This window comes from Dermacentor albipictus, chromosome 8 (genome assembly GCF_038994185.2).
Source record: "Dermacentor albipictus isolate Rhodes 1998 colony chromosome 8, USDA_Dalb.pri_finalv2, whole genome shotgun sequence".
NCBI classification, from domain to species: Eukaryota; Metazoa; Arthropoda; class Arachnida; order Ixodida; family Ixodidae; genus Dermacentor; species Dermacentor albipictus.
This window is the reverse complement of record NC_091828.1, coordinates 78,388,423-78,407,766: the sequence shown is the minus strand read 5'-3', so window position 1 is coordinate 78,407,766 and position 19,344 is coordinate 78,388,423. Positions and strand designations below refer to the sequence as shown.

Sequence of the window (19,344 nt, the reverse complement as noted above, 5' to 3'; positions counted from 1 at the left end):
AAGAGATGCATACAGAACATTTTCGAATATGAGCTATTTCTATCAACTCACAGCAATTTTGCTAATTGGTTTAAGGCCCGAATTTTATCACAAGTGAGATTTTCTAGCAATAGCTGGTAAGCCAACCTCAACTGTCCTGACATGCTCTCAGCGCGCGCACAATGACTCAGTGTTGCGTTTCACTGTTTTAAAGAGTTTTTTTTTTTTGCTTGGATGAAGGGCATCTACATCTAGGCGTCAGCTAACACTTTGCTTTTAGAGTGCAAGCTCCTTCAAAAAAATGGCAGCATGCTTCCTTTCCCGTTCATTTCTCAGTGTGTACGCCCTTTGTCTTCTTGTTCTCCTTCGGCTGCGCATTCGCCACACGGACTATTTAAAGTATCCTCTTCGACAGTTGTACCATCAGCGTCCAATTTTTCGGACTCCCTAGGGGCTGTGAAAGCGTCCGAAAAAATGAATGCATATCTTTTACAGCCCTTAAGGGCTCAAATCGCCACAGGCACGTCCGAAAAACCTCTGAAGGCCTGTCAGTACACTTATTAGGCATATCCGTACTCGTACTGTGAAGGGAGATGGCAGGTGCACGCGGGCGTAATTAAGGAATACATACTGTGTCCCGTGACAGTTGCCCCTTCCCGAACTTGTTATGCTTCACAGCGTAACATTGCTGTAATGAGACAAAGATGACTTTCGGGAACAGGCATTATGCAACGCGTCGTGCTTTCCGAACTTCGAAGCCAGTCGTGATGATCACAAAGGCGGTGTCGGTGCCATTGCTGACAGCGGCGAATTCTTTCAATAACAAACACGGCACAGAACAGTAAGAAGGTTAATACCGAATCTCGAAGCAGCAAGGCGTAGCATTGCCGCGGTGGTGGCTACGGCTGCCAGCGGATCTGCGTGCGAGTGTGCCGGTTCGAGGCGGCAAGGTTATTAAAATGGCGGCGGGTGTGGCTTTTATTAATATTGTTTCGGACCTGTGGTCGGGGCAAAAAGCCCGGAAAATCGTATGGCGAAGGGTTCTGGTGTCCAAAATTTCCGATGTTCTTATACATTGGCCCTATGGGATACGTAGTGGTGCCGCGAAACTGTCCGTCCGGAAAGTCGCTCGTTGACTGTACTCTGGCAACTCCTCCAGCCAACGACACGGCGTCAAAGACCATTCGTTACAATTCCTCATTTATTCTATGATACCTCTCTGTTACTCAAGCCAGCATTACCGTGACTTTGGTTCCCTTTCAATAAAATTACAGCTAATTTTCCCTGATAGAAGCACAAATTCCCTGAGTTTTCCCTGAGTTTTTTCAGACTACTGAAGATCCCTGAGAATTCCCGGTTTTCCCGGTTGGTAGACACCCTGAGAATGTTCAGCATGTGCAGACCGCTTGGTATGTCTTGGAAGAGTCGTTCGCGTAGCAGTCAACAGCACTCAACAAATGGTGAGCGCGATCATCATTAGCTAGGCTTGGCACACGACATATTACTGTGGCATGTTCGGGGTGCGATCATTACATGGGAAAGGAAAATAAATCGAATTTTGATGACAAAATTCAGGGGTGCAATCACTATGCGAGTGCGATCATTATCCGAGTAAATATGGCACAGAAAATGTATTGCCATCTAATAGGCATTATCTCCGTAAAAATAAAAAATTTCATTTAACAGCTATTTCACTATAAAAATTTTAAGTGCAAGAACTACAGTTGGGCGTGCTGGGCTGCAGCCACTGATGTTCCAGACTGGTTCACATCGTCATCGCTCTCGGAGCCAAAGTCCGACAGAAAGGCAACATCTTCAGACTCGCTGCTGCTCCATCCATCAATCAATCAGCCACAGACACCGCAGAATCATGAGATCTGCGACCTTTCAAAGCGCGTGAGCTGCTACCGGAGGCAGCCATTTTTGCTTTCTACTTTGACTATTGCAAAACTACGGAGCGCGTTAAAAAATTGCCACTGGGTGGGAAAAAAATTGAACTGCTTAGAAAATAATAATATAGTTCTCCTCCTCCATGTCCAATGGCACAGTGTGTCTGTAAGCAGTGTGGAAGGTCTCGAAAGCAGTGTTTCAAACCATCGATAACAGGTGGCCATTTTCACTTTCTACTTTGGTGATCATGAAACTTCAAAGCATGTTCAAAACTCGCCACCTGGCGGGAAACAAGCCAACTGCTGAAAAAACGAAAATATAGTTCTGCTTCTGCATGTCCGATAGCACAGTTTATCCCTGAACGGTGCAGAAGATCTTGAAAGTGGCGTTTCCAACCATTGTTAGCGGGCTAACGATCCCCAATTGGCACGGTAGGGAAAAAGTTAAAGAATATTTCACATTTAAGAAACCTACAAGTAACCCAGAGAACAAACATTCTTGATCAATTCTTTTTTTGTGATTTGTGATGTGCTAGCAAGAACAACACCAGATTAAAAGAGAGCAAGTGTGTCTCTTTTGCTGTGGTGTTTTGTTGATCAGATACAATGTTTAAATTATGAATATGTAAAGTATGTAAAGCAGCCTAGCATCTGCTATTCAACAACTGTTAGCAATTGCTACTATTGATCAAGTACTTTAAAAACTGAAATAACATGAAGTTACTCTGCAATAAAATTTGTGGAAATGTGCCTCCTTGTTTTATATAGTGGTTTGTGGCACAACTTCAAATGTCGTCACTATGAGACAAATAAAGAAAACAAAGATAGCCATATTGGTTGCTGCCACTGTAAATGCGCAAACTTTGCAAATGCTACCAAACAAGCATTACGGCTTCCTCGGGGGTGCAAAATTAGTAGGTTCTGGCTTGACTTAAGTGCTTCAACTGAAAACGGTGAGATAGAATATGCGGAAGCGAATGGGAGCATGGCTCCACAGTGCCATTCGGAGTCTGCGCACAGAAAGTAAAACACTAGAACACCAATGGGTGCAACTGTCGACTTTCACTGAAAACTTCATTCTGCGACCACTGCGCTGTTCGTGCTGAAGTTTGAAGACATTGTGGTGGAATTTTTTTCACTAGCATTGTGCACAACTTCTCCTGATAACTGTGGAAACAGTACATTGCAAAGGAAGTTGGGGGGGCTTGGGGCATTCCCACGCAAGTACGTGGGTAGCTTCACGAAGCGAAAAGGCTTGCTATTTTTCGAAGAAAGCATATCTGCAAAACCGGATGAGCTTTTAGTGCCTTGTAATACAGGTGGGGCCATCCACTGGAACAAATGGGTGGCGCAAGAGACAGGCCTTGTCGGCCACCCCAATCTGCGAACATGGCGTGATGACCTGACGCCGCTATCGATGGGAAAATATAAAAACGAGTGAATGGCCGACAGTCAGGCAAGGACTCCTACAGATCAACTACAGTGATCACCAGCATGCGATTCGGATGTCCAGTGCTTGCCATTCATTATCCAATGACAGTGTTGTGTGCACCTAGTCCTGCCTAACAAATGCCCTGGACAACACCGATGACATGCTGTTGGATGTCATTAAGCGACTAACAGCTGTTGTCGATCGAGAACACTGACACTTCACATAATATTTGTGGCTTTCACAAATAAACCATAGCTTTGGAACATGACAGTCTAACATGGTCTAACCCATGCAGAAAATTCACCTCACCACTCCTTTAAAGCAGACCTGCCTGGTGATGTTAACAAGAGTCACGGAGGCTCACCGAGCGCAAGTAGTTGGTCATCAAGCAGGCTGAGATCGATGGGGTTTTTCTTGGATTCTTCGCAAACACCGGGTCCCGGGGAGCCAAGGTCCAGCAGGGAGCCAGCAGCCGCAACAGCAACCGGCGCAGTTGATGCAGCTGCATTCCGACACCCACCCAAAGCGTGCATAAGTTTACAAGATGTAGGGGGTGAGAATACACATACTTGCTAATCTTTCAATACAGAGATATGGCCCATCTGAAAACATATCACAGTTTATGGAACACCAAAAACATCGAAGGCAGCTGCAGTGTCAATGCTCTTTTTGGCCACCATGCCTGAGAAACGTTTTTGTGTTGTGCTACTGCCTATGCAGAAGGAGAAAAAATTAAGAAATCAACGACTGATTTTCCAGACGCCCGTTTTTTCGGACATGCCCGATAATTCGGACACCTTCGCGACACCGCCACGGTACCCCATAGAATCAATGCATAAAAAAGTCTGAAATTTCGGAGACAGAAACCTTTCGCCTTTGCCTTTTCTAGGCTTTTTGCCATGACCACAGGTCTGAAACAGCATTGATCGAAGCCACCACCACCACTATTTCGATTATCTCGCTGCTTCATACCAGTGCTGTCGCACACAGATCCGCCGGCAGCCATAGCCACCACCGCGGCAACGCTAGGCCTAGCTACTTTGACGTTCGCTACAAAGCTTTTTTCTGTTCCGTGGCGGGTTTTTAATCAAAACAATTTACCGCTGTTAGCAATGGCACCAACTCCGCCTTTGTAATCCTTGCCAGTGGCTTAGAAGCTCTGAAAGCATGACACGCTGCATAATGCCAGTTCCCAAAAGTCAGCTTCGCCTCATCACAGCAGTATTATGCGGTGAAGCATACAAAGAGTGACAAGAGGCAATCGTCACGAGACACGGTATGTGTTCCTTAATTAGACACGCGTGCACGTACCATCTCCTGTCACAGTACGAGCACCGATATGCCTAATAAGTGCACTGGAAGTCCTTAAGAGCTATTTTGGCATTGCCTGTGGCGGTTTGAGCCCTTAAGAGGAAGCTTTAGCTCGGGTGCTCCTATCTAAATACATGTAAAAGGAGAATTTGTTTTTCTCCATAACCACAGCACCAAATTGATGAGGCTTGTTGCATTTAAAAGAAAAACTTAAAATCTAGTGACTGTTTGTTTCGAATATTTGATTTGGGTCATAAATTCTTTATTAAAAATTGACAAAAATTGCAAATCTTCAGAAAACGAAACTATCAAGTTTAAAGCTGTGTAACTCAGCAATGAAAAATGATATCACAATTATGTGAACTGCATCTGATAGCAAACCTAAAGCGGATAAAATTGATATGTTACACATGAATCTGAGAAATGTAGTGATATGTAAATACAACTTATGCAGAACCCATGTACACCACGTAACTAATTCACATAATATATAAATTGACATGCAGCATTTGTCCGCTTTTAATGATCTAATGGATGCCGTTTACAGAGCCACTATACTGTTCTTGATGCAGAGCTATTAATTTGTAAACTTCGTGCTTCTATTTTTCTCGAGCTTTCGAATTTTCAAAAATTCTTTTAACAAAATTCAGGCACTAAATCATAGTTCCGCTTCCAACAGTCACTAGAATTTAACTTCCTCTCTCAAATGCAGCAAATTTCATTAAAATTGTCCAGGGTTTATCTAAAAAAAAGTGTTCCTTTGTTTTACATGTATTTGAACAGGCCACGTCGGAGTTGGGCCCGAGCTAAAGCTTCCTCTTAAGGGCAGTAAAAGGCAGGTTTTTTCGGACGTTTTCGCGGCCCCTCGGGAGTCCAAAAAATCAGACGTTGACTGTGTATTCTAATGGTTGCTGCTGCCGATGCCTTTGCACCAGCAGACCAATGGAGTGTGGTTGTTTGGATTATAGGTATGTGTGCCCTAGTTGACGTGAGCATCACAAGATGATGGCATAAGCCTTGTTGAGCACGTATTTGTTTCCATAAACTGCAATACCCTTACGGACAAGCGATTAAACTATTTCATGTGATCCAAGCCTTAAATGTGGCTCTAGCCATGCAAATCCTATAAGGTGATTCAAGTTTCTATCAAGAAAAATACATCACAAGCAATGAGTGTGAAAAAATTTGCACCTAAGTTGAGGTGGTGGTTGTTGACTGTGAATGTTCCAAAGCACTTTTGTGCCGCTATAAAACAATAATGAATCAATGACGAGGGTCACTGGAGGCATTATGTACAGCAAAGTGGTGTTGCAACTGATTACGGTATGATCATGTGTATTATTCATGTAACAGAATGATACCCTAGAAATAATCCCTCCAACTCTTCCACGCGTACAGCTATCACGCTGCAACAATGTTTAACTCTTACCGTGCCAAGGATAAGTCTCACTCGCCCACATGGGTGTCCTTTGTCCCTCAAGGGCCATAGACAGGTGAGTGGCAGTCACTTCACCATTCTGGTGTGATTACCAGATTTCACACACTTCACAGAAAACAGATTTTTTGCAAGCACGGTTGGCATAAATGTACAGAAAAACTAGCTTTCCTGGTTAGAAGTGAAGCTGCAACAGACGACATAACATACATAAGCGAGAAGATGACAGGACGAGGGTGGAACTACCAACTGAAGTTTTATTATGGGAAATAATTAGGAGTGTGTGAATACTGAACAGTAGATTTTGAATTGAATATCGCATCGAATCAAGACAAAAAAAGACAAATACTGAATCGAATATTGAATATTAGAAAAATGTTTTTTCATTAAACTTGGCACGGAAAGGGTTAAACAATATGACAAACACAGACTGGTTGCCCAGAGTTCCATCTGGCCTTATCACCAAGCAAGAGATTTAAAAGCCACTTCATCAAGAGCTATGGTCTTGTGTACACTTCAGGAGAAAAAAAAAAAGCAGAAAACGTCGCAACCACCATGCTAGCAGAATCTTGAATACGCAAAAACACCTGCTAGCCTTCTCAGTGAGAGGCACAGTGTTTCCCAATGCATTCTAACTTGTACGTCCCTTAGCTTGTTCAAGTACAAAATACTAGGGCATTACTTAACGGATCCAGCATCTCTCTAGTGTCCAAACACTGAAATAGGCGAATATAAACTCACCGTGGGTGTCGTTAAAGGCGGTGGTGGAACTCCCTCCGTTGACAGCTGGCTCGAGCCCCATGGTCTTCTTGTAGATGTTGATCACGTTCGTCAGCTCGTCATTGGCTGTCAGGATCTCGTCTGAGCACAAGGAACCAGAATTATGCTGGTGGGAAACAGCTACTAATATGGCCACAATTACAAAATGGCATGAAAACATTACCTTAATACATCACGAAGTCATATGTGGAGCGAAACACTTCGTTAAATCGTGAGTTTAGTTTAGTTGAGGTTTCTATGATTCAGCATTAAAGCGACTCCTCAGGCCCCTATAACAGCCCTTGTGGATAACAACCTGTCAGTAAGCATTCGTGGACAACATCCCAAAACAAACTCAACCGATTATTATGGGATGGTTTGTACTGTAGAGATGGCATCAAGAACAACAACGTGGCCAGCAATAGCCAAAACATGGCATTAAGTATACAGCCCAAACTCATTTTATCATCGCTAAATCTGACACAAAAAAAATACCTTCATCGTATTCAATATTTGTTATAGGAGTATATTAGTTACATGCTGATGTCAGCGAGAAAAGTTTTAGATTTAACTTGTATCCAATAATTATTTACATCAATGTTCGCTCTAACAAGTTTCCACTGTGTTACCATTATCCACAGCCTGCCAATGCTCAGCTGCTTTCGTCTATTTACACAGCTGTTATCATTTATGATGCCAAGATGAATGTAACATCATTCGTAATATCCATTCTTGATGATGAAACAGTCTGGCAAAACCAAGTGAAAGCACATTGTTTCCACCCTTTCCAGGAGGGAGAACAAAGAATAATAGCCCTTTCCTTTCTCATTCATGTCTATTTCTCCTAGCAGAATGCATAATGTCTCTGCCTTATAGATTTCTGGTTATTAAGCTTACCAAAGCAGGTTTGCACAGCTGTTGACACATAAGGAGAAAACTTCTACAACACATCCTTGTCAATGCACTAAAGTAGACTTCTGTTAATTTGACTCCAGTTTAATTTGATTCCAACCGAAGGTCCCTGCCAGCGCCCATGCATTTCTATGGGCCTAAACGTTTGTTATTTCGATACTAAAATTGTTCTTTGCTAGATAATTATAACTGTGCAAGTCAACATGCCCACATGTGATGCCTATGGTGACCCCGATAGTGACCTCTTTAGAGGCAGTGTCTGTCTCGGCGGAGCAGAGGGAACAGTGAATGCGATGAACACGTGTCAAAATCTTCCATCAAAAAAGCCTATTTTCAGATTGTCAAGCAATAACCATAGCTCAAACAGGGTGTCTACCAAATTGACATTTCCAAATTCCCTGAGTTTCCCAGGTTTTGCCTGAGTGCCTTTGCAAGATTCCCTGAGTGATGCAGAACCATGTTTTATGTCAAGATGGGCTGAAACCATATTGCCCGATGCTGTCACTCTCTAATAAGCATATGAAAAAATTTTTTTTAAATACGACTTAACCCAATTTGTATACGAAGGAGTATTGGTTATGTTATTCAATAGAGAATAGAAGGGAGGGGTTAGTAAAATGCACAGCAAATAAAATGTATTAAAAAGAATTGCAATTAGAGTTGGACATTCTCAAATACCAATAAAAAAGAGATGTGTATAGAAGAAATATTTTCAAATATGAGCTATTTCTATAAACTGATAGCAAGCTCAGTGGTATCAGGCCCGAACTTTGTCACAATTGAGATTCTCTCTCAACAGCTCGTTAAGTCAACATCAACTGTCCTGGCATACTCTCAGCCCACGCAAGATGCCTCAATGTAGTGCTTCACTGCTTTAAATAGTTTATTTTGGTTTAGATGAGGGACACCTGCATCTCGACAACAGCTAATACTTTTGTTTTTTGAGCTCAAGCTCCTTCAAAACAGCTGCAGCACGCTTTCTTTCCCTTTCATTCCTCAATGCGTAGGTTCTTTCTGTTTTTCTTAGTCAGTTACACAGTCTTGGTCCGATTTTTCAAACTCCCTAGGGGCCACGAAAACGTCCGAAAAATTGGCCAGTTGGAAAAAATAAATGCATGTCATTTACTGCCCTTAAGGGCTCAAACTGCCCCAGGCACATTCGAAAACGCTCTGAAGACTTGTCAGTACACGTATTAGGCATATCGGTGCTCATACTGTGACAGGAGATGCCGGGTGCACGCATGTATAATTAAGGAATACATACTGTGTCCCGTGGCAATTGCCCCTTCCCACGATTGTTATGCTTCACTGCAATACTTTTGCGTATGCTTCACCAAGTAACATTTCTGTATAGAGGCAAAGCTGACTTTCGGAAACCGTCATTGTGCAACGCATTATGCTTTCCAAGCTTCTAAGCCAATCACGAGGACCACAAAGGCGGAGTCAGTGCCATTGCTGACAGCAGCGAATTCAGCAGCGAACGGCAAGAATCTTAATAGCGAACGTCGAAGCAACTAGGTCTAGCGTTGCCGCAGTGGTGGCTACGGCTGCCAGTGGATATGTGTGCGAGAGCGCCGGTTCGAGGCGGCGAGGTAATCAAAATGGCAGCGCTGGTAGCTTTGATTAATGCCGTTTCAGATTTGAGGTCACTACAAAAAGTCCGGAAAATCGGACGGCGAAGGGGTCTTACATCCCAAATTTCAGATGCTCTGATAGACTGGCCCTATAGGGTACGTGATGGTGCCACGAAGCCGTCCAAATGGTCGGGCATCCGGAAAGTCGGTCGTTGACTATACACTGGCAACTCCTCTAGCCGATAATAGGGCATCAAAGGCGATTCATTATGATTCCTGTCTGTTACACGAGCCAGCATTACCGCGACTTTCGACCCTTTCAATAAAATTACAGCTAATTTTCCCTGATAAAGGCACAAATTCCCTGAGTTTTTCCAGACAAATCCCTGAGAATTCCCGGTTTTCCCAGTTGGTAGACACCCTGTCAAAATGCCTGATTGCGGTAATTACATGATTATAATGCGCGCCTTTTCTTTTTTTCAAGAAAATTGGGCTGAAAGCTGCCTGTGCGGCGCAATCGGGTATAAAACCAAAACCGCCTTTGCGACATTTGTACGCTTTACCGCATAACACAAGTGTGCTGTGGCAAAGCTGACATTAAGAAACCGGTCGCCATTGTGCCACACCAATTTTACTTGCTAAAAAAATCGGGTGCGCATTATATTTCTACTTTGTTCAGCAGCTTTAGTGTAATTTATAAGTTAGTTTTCTGCTTTGAAGGCAGAAACTGGCCACACGTTTGATTCAGGGGCATGTTAGACTCTGGCAAATACTGCCAAATGAATCAGTGGTGTGTACTGGCATTTTTTATACATCTTGTTTAATTCGACCCGCCGGATAATTCAATCAATTTTGTCGGTCCTGTCAGGATCGAATTAACGCACAAGTCGGCTGTACACCACCTTAGGCAGGCATCGTACTTAAGCAGTCACCAGCATTACTCACTCTCAAGAACGAAGGGACTCCAGTAAGCAAAAGTTATCGTGACTGTGTAACCTGATCGATCGACTGACCGAGTGAGTTTAGCATCCTGAAGGGACGCTAGGGCTATGAGAGACGGCACAGTGGAGAACTTCTAATAAACTTTGATCACGCGGGGCCCTTTAACATGCACCTAAGTATAAGTACATGAGCGTATTTGTATTTCAACCCCATCAAAATGCAGTCAGTGTGGCTGGGAATCAAAGCTGCAACCTCGTGTTCGGCAGCAGAATGACATATCCAGTGAGCCACTACAGCGGGTTAAGTTGCACTGCACAGGTGAAACACACGAGAACACTGCCATGTAAATGCAATATGCACACGGGCATTGTGCTCCAACTGTTCCTAATGCGCACACTCCGCAATAGTTTGTGCTTCACCTGACCAGCACAACTAATACAACCAGGACATGTCAAACCAACTAGCACCCTCAAACCAATTTTCAACAATATTAAAGGCAAAGAGTTTGTGGCACTCACTGAGCCCTTCGTCTTTTTCCTCCATCTCTCCAGCCAACCGGAACAGCTTGGGACGCAGGCGCTCACAGCTCTCAAACAGTTCCTGCACAAGAATTCACGCACTTGTGGTGGTGGTGCTGCGTCAACACCAAATAGGAGAGCACAAGAGAGCGCCTCGACAACACGTAACACTGCGAGCAATAAATCAGTTCTTGCCTAGCATTCTGAGCCTAGTCATTTTCTCCACACACTTATGTATCACGTGCCTACACTGTCGCAGCTGTGCCAAGGGAAACTAAGAATGCTGTTGGAAACTCTGTGCACTGAATGCTACTGTGCTGCTACCTGCAAGCCACAGTAGTGGAAATAAAAAGCAGCTGCAGCCATTTGTTACACGTTCGTATGTTGCACGTTTGCCATAAATGGGTGATCATCTATGCATTTCTTGATGCAGACTATTTAGCACTTGGGAATTAATTGCCGAGATTGTGGTCGTCTGTTTGTATCTGAAGAGTGCATGGAGACCACCAAGCAGCCAAACCAGACAAGAGAGATAGAGGTGCAGAAATTAATTGCCTGGGGGTTCACCGTGTCAGTGCTGCATCAACAGAGTTGAGCATGTTCTCGCAGTCAACACTTCCAAGCACATGCTAAGTCACTCAACACAGGACGTGGTAGCAGCATAGCCGCTCAAGCAGCACAGTGCAGCTGTGCGTCGGCATTTGATAAGTGCCGAATCCTGAAGCAACACAAAGACCAAAGAATGCAAGAAACTGTACTGAAATGAAATGAAACTGTAGAAGCATATGCTATACACAGGAGGGGCCCCCTTTGCTTAAATGTGCTATCACTAAGTTTAATCGACAAAGAGCTCAATTAATCGGACAGTATGATTATCTGATAGAGGGACATGGCTATGCACTCAGGCTTGTTCGATGCGTCGACCATTTGGCTTTGCAGAGAAGGACTTTATTGCGCATGGTCTTTTAGTATGTATGTTGTTTCAAATAAAAACTGGTTGTTAGTCTGAACCCTTGTGTTGTCTTGCCTTGTTCTGTCCTTCAGTGCTCCTCCAAATAAGTTTCAAAATGCAGCAACAAGCTCAACTTTCAACCCTTCTGCAATTTACCCAATTCTCTTTTTTTTTTTGCAACGAACACCGCCAGACATCACGTCCTTTGAAAAAGGCTTTGATGTTCTCATTTATATATTAGTCTACAAGACAAGACAACATTAAGTACAATACTCGCAGGACCTGTTTCACTGCATCTCTGTGAGATCGCTTGGAGGAAAAGGAAAAAAGCAATACAGTTCAACGCCATTATAACGAACTGCTTGGGGCCTCCGAAACAATTCATTATACATGTCACTTCATTACAAAAGGTTGTGCACGGCACAGTTAACAATAGAATGGGAGCGGAGTCATTCCTTCGTTATACAGGTCATTTCATTGTAGAGGCATTCGTTGTGGAGGTGCTCGACTATATTTCGGAGAATATTTGCTGGTACCGAAATGAGAAACAGAGTGCACGTGAGACAGGCGAGTGAGCATTGCGGTGAAGCTGCCATGGCGAGCAGCTACATACTGTTCCCGATCGCGCATGGATCGCATATTTTCTTGTTCACACGGGATTTAACGGCCAGGAAACGTATCATATGATCGGAGTTCGGCGACGTCCCTAACATTGGTGCCAAAATATTTTGTGTTCCGGGAACGTATGAACCGGTAAAAAATGAGCGTAGCTCTATTGGGTCATTTTTTGTGTTCTCGATTGCAAACATGGCATTAGGAAAACATACGTAATGGGAATGTATCAATGAAGTTCTACTGTACTGCGCACGAGATTGAGCCGCGATCATCAGTTCCCTTAGCGTCGTCGCAAAATGCGCAGTTACTGCCGGAGCACAATGCCACCCTCCCTCCCATTCCGAGAGGGCCTTTCGTGCGGCGGAACCAATATGTATGCATAATGCACGAAAGCCATTAGAGATATACTGGCATAACATTTTCAACTTTAAAGAACATACTGGTAAGCATCAGAGCACCCTAAATAATTTACTATAGTGTACTGTAATACTTGTTTATACAAACCAGCTTTGGTTGCGGTTCCGGCAGGCATGTGCACCACAACGTCATGATACATTAGACAGTTTTAGTATAGCGTACGCTATACCATTGCGTACGCTAAAAAATAGCGGGATGTCACTGCGCATGCGCTGAACGCTAAACGAAATAGCGGGTATAGCAGGCGTACGCAACGCAAACGAGTCAGCGTTAGCGTTTTTGCGGGGTTTGCGGAGTTTGCGGGAAACATGGTGGCGGTCCCGGCTGCCCGCTTCGAATTGAATTTGGCGTTGCTTTTGTAAAATGCGCTTCGGTCGTAGCAAATGACTGTGTAAACGGCTTTCGCTTAGTCTCAGGCCGCTTCGACGACAGAGTATTATGGATAACCTCGTGGTGTTTTCCAGATCGCTTCTCATTTCGAACGAGTCGAAGCCTAACAAAAGAAACGTTCAAGATGTCAGCGCCACCTATCGCTACAGGTGCGAAATAGTCGCAACGACGGCATATGGCCTCTGAGATTCGTAGATATCACCGGCCAACTAAAGCTGTAGAAAACGTGCGCTGCCTAGCGTACGCTATATCATAGCGTATAGCGTACGCTATAGTTACGTACGCTAAACTAAAACTGTCTATTGGCGCGCATCTTTCCTAAGAGTGCTGCCGCTGTCACATGCAAGGCAGTCAAAAGTGCACACGGCACCCTTGTCTAATTTTTTTGTCTTGTTTTGTCTAGCGCAGGTCTTAAACACCCATTCCTGCAGTGAGTGTCGGTGACGGTGGCGTATCCAAGCGAACGAGCGCAGCGAAAGATGAGAAAGTGAAAAGTGGCACTAGAGAAAAGGCACAAGGAGGGAAGCGGGGAGGAGGGTGCCGCAGAACCGTGAAGCGGAAAGTGGAGGAGGGTATGGCGAAAGCATACTGCGGCAACGATGGCTAACAACTAACAAGGCAGTCACGCCACACTTCACTCTGTTTGCAACGTGCCACACGAGACAGATTTTCTATGCCAGCCAACATATCACGAAATGAAAACATGTATACAGCTGTGCTCAAATTTCACATTATGGAGTATCGTGATCGTCTGTGATTTTCTTTTTTTTATGAACATCATACCCAGCTTTATTGCTACATGAAATCAACAAGTTACCTCTGTGTCACATCACAATAATGTGGATGAAGCCAGGCATGGTAGTTCACGATTAGCTTCAGTATCACATTAAGCTACACTTTGTTTGCCAACCTATGCGTATGCTAAGTGTCATTTTTTTACAGAGATGTGTTGTTTTCCCTTAAGGCAAGGGAAAAAAAAGGTTTTGCGCTTACCACTGCTCTGTTCTTGCTCACATTTCACTGCAATATCACATTTCAAGGTTCGAACTGTTAAATATAACCTTTCACACTGTTACTTGCATGGTCAGTTAAAGAAAAACACTGAATTTACCCTTTGGATGCACCCCAAGCAATTATTGGGAACCAATCTCAAAGGTCATGCTTTGCCCTACTGCAGACATCAGAAGCAACATAGCTGCCACATTCTGAGGGTGCACACATGAAGAAAGAATTTGCATTCTTTAACAAACCAGGCAAATGAAGTGCAAAGTGTTATTTTGAGGGATTCGAGCCATATAGCATAATCTTGCAGCAAAATTTGAGCAAGAACAGAGCAGCACTGGTGCGAAATCTTTTTTCTGGTAACTTCAAGGGGAAAATGCACATCTCCATTAAGTGCAGGAAGGGTGCGATAGAGTTCCTACAACTTCCAAGATACTTATCAAAATTCCTTTAATATCAGCTACACGCAAGCTAACACGTACCAGCGATACCTGGTAGCGCCTACGACCAAGTGCACCAACCTTTCAAGTTAAAACACTTTGCTGGGTAGTTACGAGCAGTAGTACCGTCGCACTCGAAAGTCGCAACACAGTGATTGCAAAATCAGAGTGCCCAATCACCTTCATGAGGTCCTGCTCCTCTGCAGAGGTCTCCCCTGGACGGTAGTTGGCCAGCATGTCCTTCAGCACCTTGGCGTTATTATGCACCGTCTCTATCTCCGTCGTGCGCCGCGCCAGCATCTCCATGCGCCGATCCGCCTGCTCCAGAGCATTCCACATGCCGATACAATGAGCTAGCCCTCACAAAAACCACGGAGCAGTCACTTCACATAAAACGGAACACAGTGCTGCCACATTTGGCATGCGTACGAATATTGAAATATTCGATTCGAATCAGCTAGCAATTCGACTCGATTCGATAATCGAAATAAAATTTTTCGAAATAATCGAAACCCCAAAAATTGCTGTTGGCGGTTTTTTAAGTCGGCTCCGCCAAAGTACAGCGGTGTTATGCGGCGAAGCGCATACAAACTGTACTGCGATGATGTATGCCAAATGCAATAAGGGGCCTACTACTGGCTACCCAACACTAAAAGCCCACACTGTGCTGCTCATCGTGCTTCTGCACAACCCCAGCCACCAGGTGCAAACCTCTGTCTCTGCTACTAACCTGGCTAAGTGTCTAAAAACACAGTTTCCAAACTACACATTTGACAAAGCAGCAAGCTTGCCAATGTTTTTCATACCCTCATTCGAAAGTAGTTAAGTACAACCAGCATGCTTCAATGGAAAACTGGATTAAAAACCTATCTTTAGAAGAAGCAAGGAAAATTTTGACACCAAGGAACCCACATACGTCCTCAACAACGAAAGCTTCCGAGGAGGCTCCTTCCACATGAGCACTGTGGAAAGACCTTGATAAGCTCATCAACCAGCAGCAATTTTTACTGCCACAGGCACAGGTTGACAGACATGCGCATGATGAAATTTTGAGCCAAAAAGAAGATTCATGTGAGTAACGGCGTAAGCATAGTGCCAACTGTTCGCTCAGTTAGCATAGAGGTATCTGCTGATACCAGATGCTGGTGCGTCCACTGAGCAGCGCTTTTCTCTGTATGAAGGAAATGTGACATTCAGAAGGGTGTCACTGCTCACCAAACATGTGAAGCCGCTATCCTTCCTTCATGACAGCATTAAATAACGGCAGCAGTTATGACACTGTCAAGCAAAGGCATCGCACTAGAGAATTTTGTTCTCTACAAAGCGTAATTTTCCTGTACATTATTTTCTGTGCTTGCCTTTTTAATTTGTACCTAAGGTTGGTGAAAAAATTTCATTTTTTGCAAAAGCAATAGTATTAGTAGTCAAAACATATTTTATTCGATAAGCATGTGGTTTTCATTATTCAAATACACTTCGAAATTGAACATTTAATATTCACACACACCTAGTTGCCTCGATGCCACATGTCACTGGTGAAAACAGAACAACAAATTTTCTCGACGTTGCCAAGGTAATCAGAGTATCGTTGTTGCAGGATGCAGTGGTACATTGCTAAAAAGAAGCAACACGCATGACATGTGCACACTGTGCCTTAGTGAGATGCAATGCCATTGCACATCTTCCAAGCCTTTTTATTTAAGCTACCCTGTGACTGTTAAGATGTGATCCAAGTACAGCTTTGTCAAAATATGGCATAGAGGCAACTAGAGTTCAGTCACAAGCAGTCAGCACCCTTTAAAGCAATGCTAGCATCAAGGCTTCTAAAATGGTTAAATCAGCAGTGCCACCTGGGGCACGATCGGAGATCTTAGTTCGATATGCGTTCTGTTCGCTTGCTGCGACGTCACAAAGTGGCAGTATGCAAAATTTGTGAGAACGGGGCCAAGAGAGCAGCCAATCGGCAAGCAGTGAACTACCCGGAAGCTCACTTCCCTCATTTGTTGTGGTCTGCCTGCAGACAGTATACTACAAAACGAAATGTTTCTCGTCTTCCAAAGAATAAAATCTTTATCTAAAGAATGCATTTTTTTCTTCTCAAGCATAAACATGTTTTCAAATAGTAATATGTGAATACTATAATTTATAACTATATTAGTTTCTCTGTGTCGTCCCTAGGTGGTGTCGCGCACATCGAGGGAAAAAAGAGAAAAGAGAAAGGACGGGAACAATAACACACTTTTCAAGAGGCAACAAGATTCCAGTTGCTCGCTGGCACCCGATGACGGAGTCGAGTTCGCTGCACAATCAACACACTATTTGTTTCAAGAAACAAAAGCAACGCCAGAATTTGCTTTCTGCCATTTTTCTAAATGCGTTTCACACCTCCACTGCTCTCGTTCCTCCTCAAGCAATGCCAATGCAACAACCAAAGTTCCCATTGCAAGCGACATTTTCTCGACTTAAACTATGGATTGGATCTGAATGTGCCATTCTGCGGTCGAAGCCGCCGTTTGGATGCAATCCAATCCACCAGACGCGCCATGTGAGGCCGGTCTCGCAAAGAGCGTATGATCGCTCCTAACTACCCAACTCCCTTCGTGTTCGGTGCCTAGCAGACGATGTGCTTGGTTGTAAGATGATTGACAGGAGTGTGTCGTCATTTTGATGTCACCAAAAACGTGGCCGCGTCCCATGGCTGGCTATGTCGGCGTGGAGTGGGCCAATTGCGCACACCAGTAACCAAACGAACATGCCGAACAACCATCTCCGATTGCACCCCTGGTTACGTCCTTGGCTGCCTATGTGTGTCAATGGCGCATTTCATTTCATTTAACGTTACACACATTCACAAAACATTGCAATACTAAGTCATAAGCTTAAGAGAAGCTTGTTTCATTTCATCCTGTTCGCGCTTAATTCCCGCATGACTGTACAGAACCAGCTCCTCCATATAGTTTTGCAGCAGTCATTGTATTGTCAAAGCGCTTTGTTAGAAAGGCAACTTGAATACTGTCACAGGTTGTATGTTTATGTACATGACCACCTTTGAGCTGACTGTCCCTATTATCATATGGTCAGCAGCACAGAAATCAGAAAGAAAGAAGATTTCAGAAATGGACAACACGGACACCCATGTCATCCCTTCCCTAAATCTTCTGTCCCATTTCTGCACTGCTCACCATATTATGTTGTCATACCAACAAGCCCGGCTAGCAATACTTTTCCCGTTATCGCATTACAGCTCAGTGCAAGATGAACCTACTGTATCCGAAAAATTTCTTTGATATTGTCGGGACAAAATTCATGTTGAAGAAACATGTTTAATCACATTACACACATGACTTCACCAGCATTGAGTGCCAGCAGTAACGCTATAGTGTACGGTGAAATACAAATGGCTTGACTGAATGTGGATATGAATAAATGAACATACCCCCCTTGTGAGACACAATTTGATGACTGCCACATGTGCTTGCCGCTACCAAAGTAACAAAAGTGCTAGCTTGCTTTCTGGGCACATTTCTCTTGGATCCTCACATTTCCCAATAAGGAAGTGTTTGTCTCAACCACATGCATGCACGTCCTTGCACAGCAATCATCGTGCTGAGAGAAGCCCCTCACCTCCTTGACCATGTTGCGGATGAGTCGGTTGGCAGCCTGCAGGTCTTCGGGGTTCTTGCTCTGCAGCAGCTTCTGCAGCATCTGAACAGCGACATGTCCACACATGGCAGAATGTTTTCAAAGTGAAGCACAGCACAAGAGAAGCACTACAGTCTACAGAGGCAACGACCAGCACTCTGCACAGCTGCTGAGGAAATGAAACAGCACATGCGTGCATAAAATGCCACAAATTCAAAATGGCCTCCCGTACACCTTCTTCCATGTTCCCAAGCATCGTGATGCTGCAGCACCTCCCATTCACCTTGACGTTCCAGCTTATATGGTTACAGAAAAGCTGAAAATTGGGAGAGTTTGCTACTGATCGTCATCACTAAAAAGCAGCACCACGGGCCATGCAGGGAATGAAAGGAAAAAAACACAAAGAAAAGCACTGTGACAGCTGTTAAAGGAGTACTGAGATAATGTTTTTGAATGTAGTTTTTTATTTACTTGTTATTACTATTATTATTTTTGCATTAAATGAAAGTCCAGGAGCTTGAAACCCTGGAAGAAAATACTGAATCTATATAATAGCTTTTCTAACAGTCAGCTTCCGCTTCATTTCCCACAAGGCAACTGTTGATGGGAGCAGGACATTAATATGTTTTGGCACTCGCTCTGGCTAGCTAAGTTGCCTCCTATTATGTATGCTGCTCTTGTTGTGAGGGCGAATGTAGCAGCAGAACAGATTACCAAGCAAGCTGGAGCTAGTTTCCAAATGTTGCAACGTCCTGCGCTCCCATGACCACCTTCTGGGTCATGACGTCACAACAGAGTAGTAACGAAACCGAAACTTGTTTATAAAGGCTACTGCAATAGAACCTCGGTGATACCATGACATGTGATAAGAATTTCGGAATGGTACGAATTTTCCAAAAGTCTCGGCCCGAGTTCATTAGCTTACAACATGCCGAACTTCTTATGAATCACTTTTTGCGCTGCAGCAGATGATACGAACAATCCAGCCACCGTGCGATCCCCAGAAGCACCAGCGAGGATACCCCGGTGCACCAGTAACACCAGACACTGGCCGTGAGGCCCGCAGAGCAGCCACGCTGATGCGCAACATTCATCACTCGTCCTTGACTTCACCAATAACTCCACCTTGCATCCC

At 44.0% G+C, this 19,344-nt stretch overlaps 1 protein-coding gene across 5 annotated transcripts in view; it reads right to left on the bottom strand.

Moving 5' to 3' along the window:
* Gga (ADP-ribosylation factor-binding protein Gga) overlaps nt 1-19,344 on the bottom strand; it is a 61,900-nt gene that overhangs the window by 26,629 nt on the left and 15,927 nt on the right. For 4 of the 5 annotated variants that reach the window (XM_065424536.1, XM_065424518.1, XM_065424538.1 and 1 more), the window contains exons 6-10: nt 18,192-18,272; nt 14,748-14,888; nt 10,752-10,833; nt 6,788-6,907; nt 3,665-3,802 (exon numbers count right to left, since the gene is read on the bottom strand). In XM_065424536.1, the coding sequence (XP_065280608.1) occupies nt 3,665-3,802; nt 6,788-6,907; nt 10,752-10,833; nt 14,748-14,888; nt 18,192-18,272 (562 nt within the window). The remainder of the gene's footprint in view (nt 1-3,664; nt 3,803-6,787; nt 6,908-10,751; nt 10,834-14,747; nt 14,889-18,191; nt 18,273-19,344) is intronic. The other variant, XM_065424525.1, reaches the window with a different exon arrangement.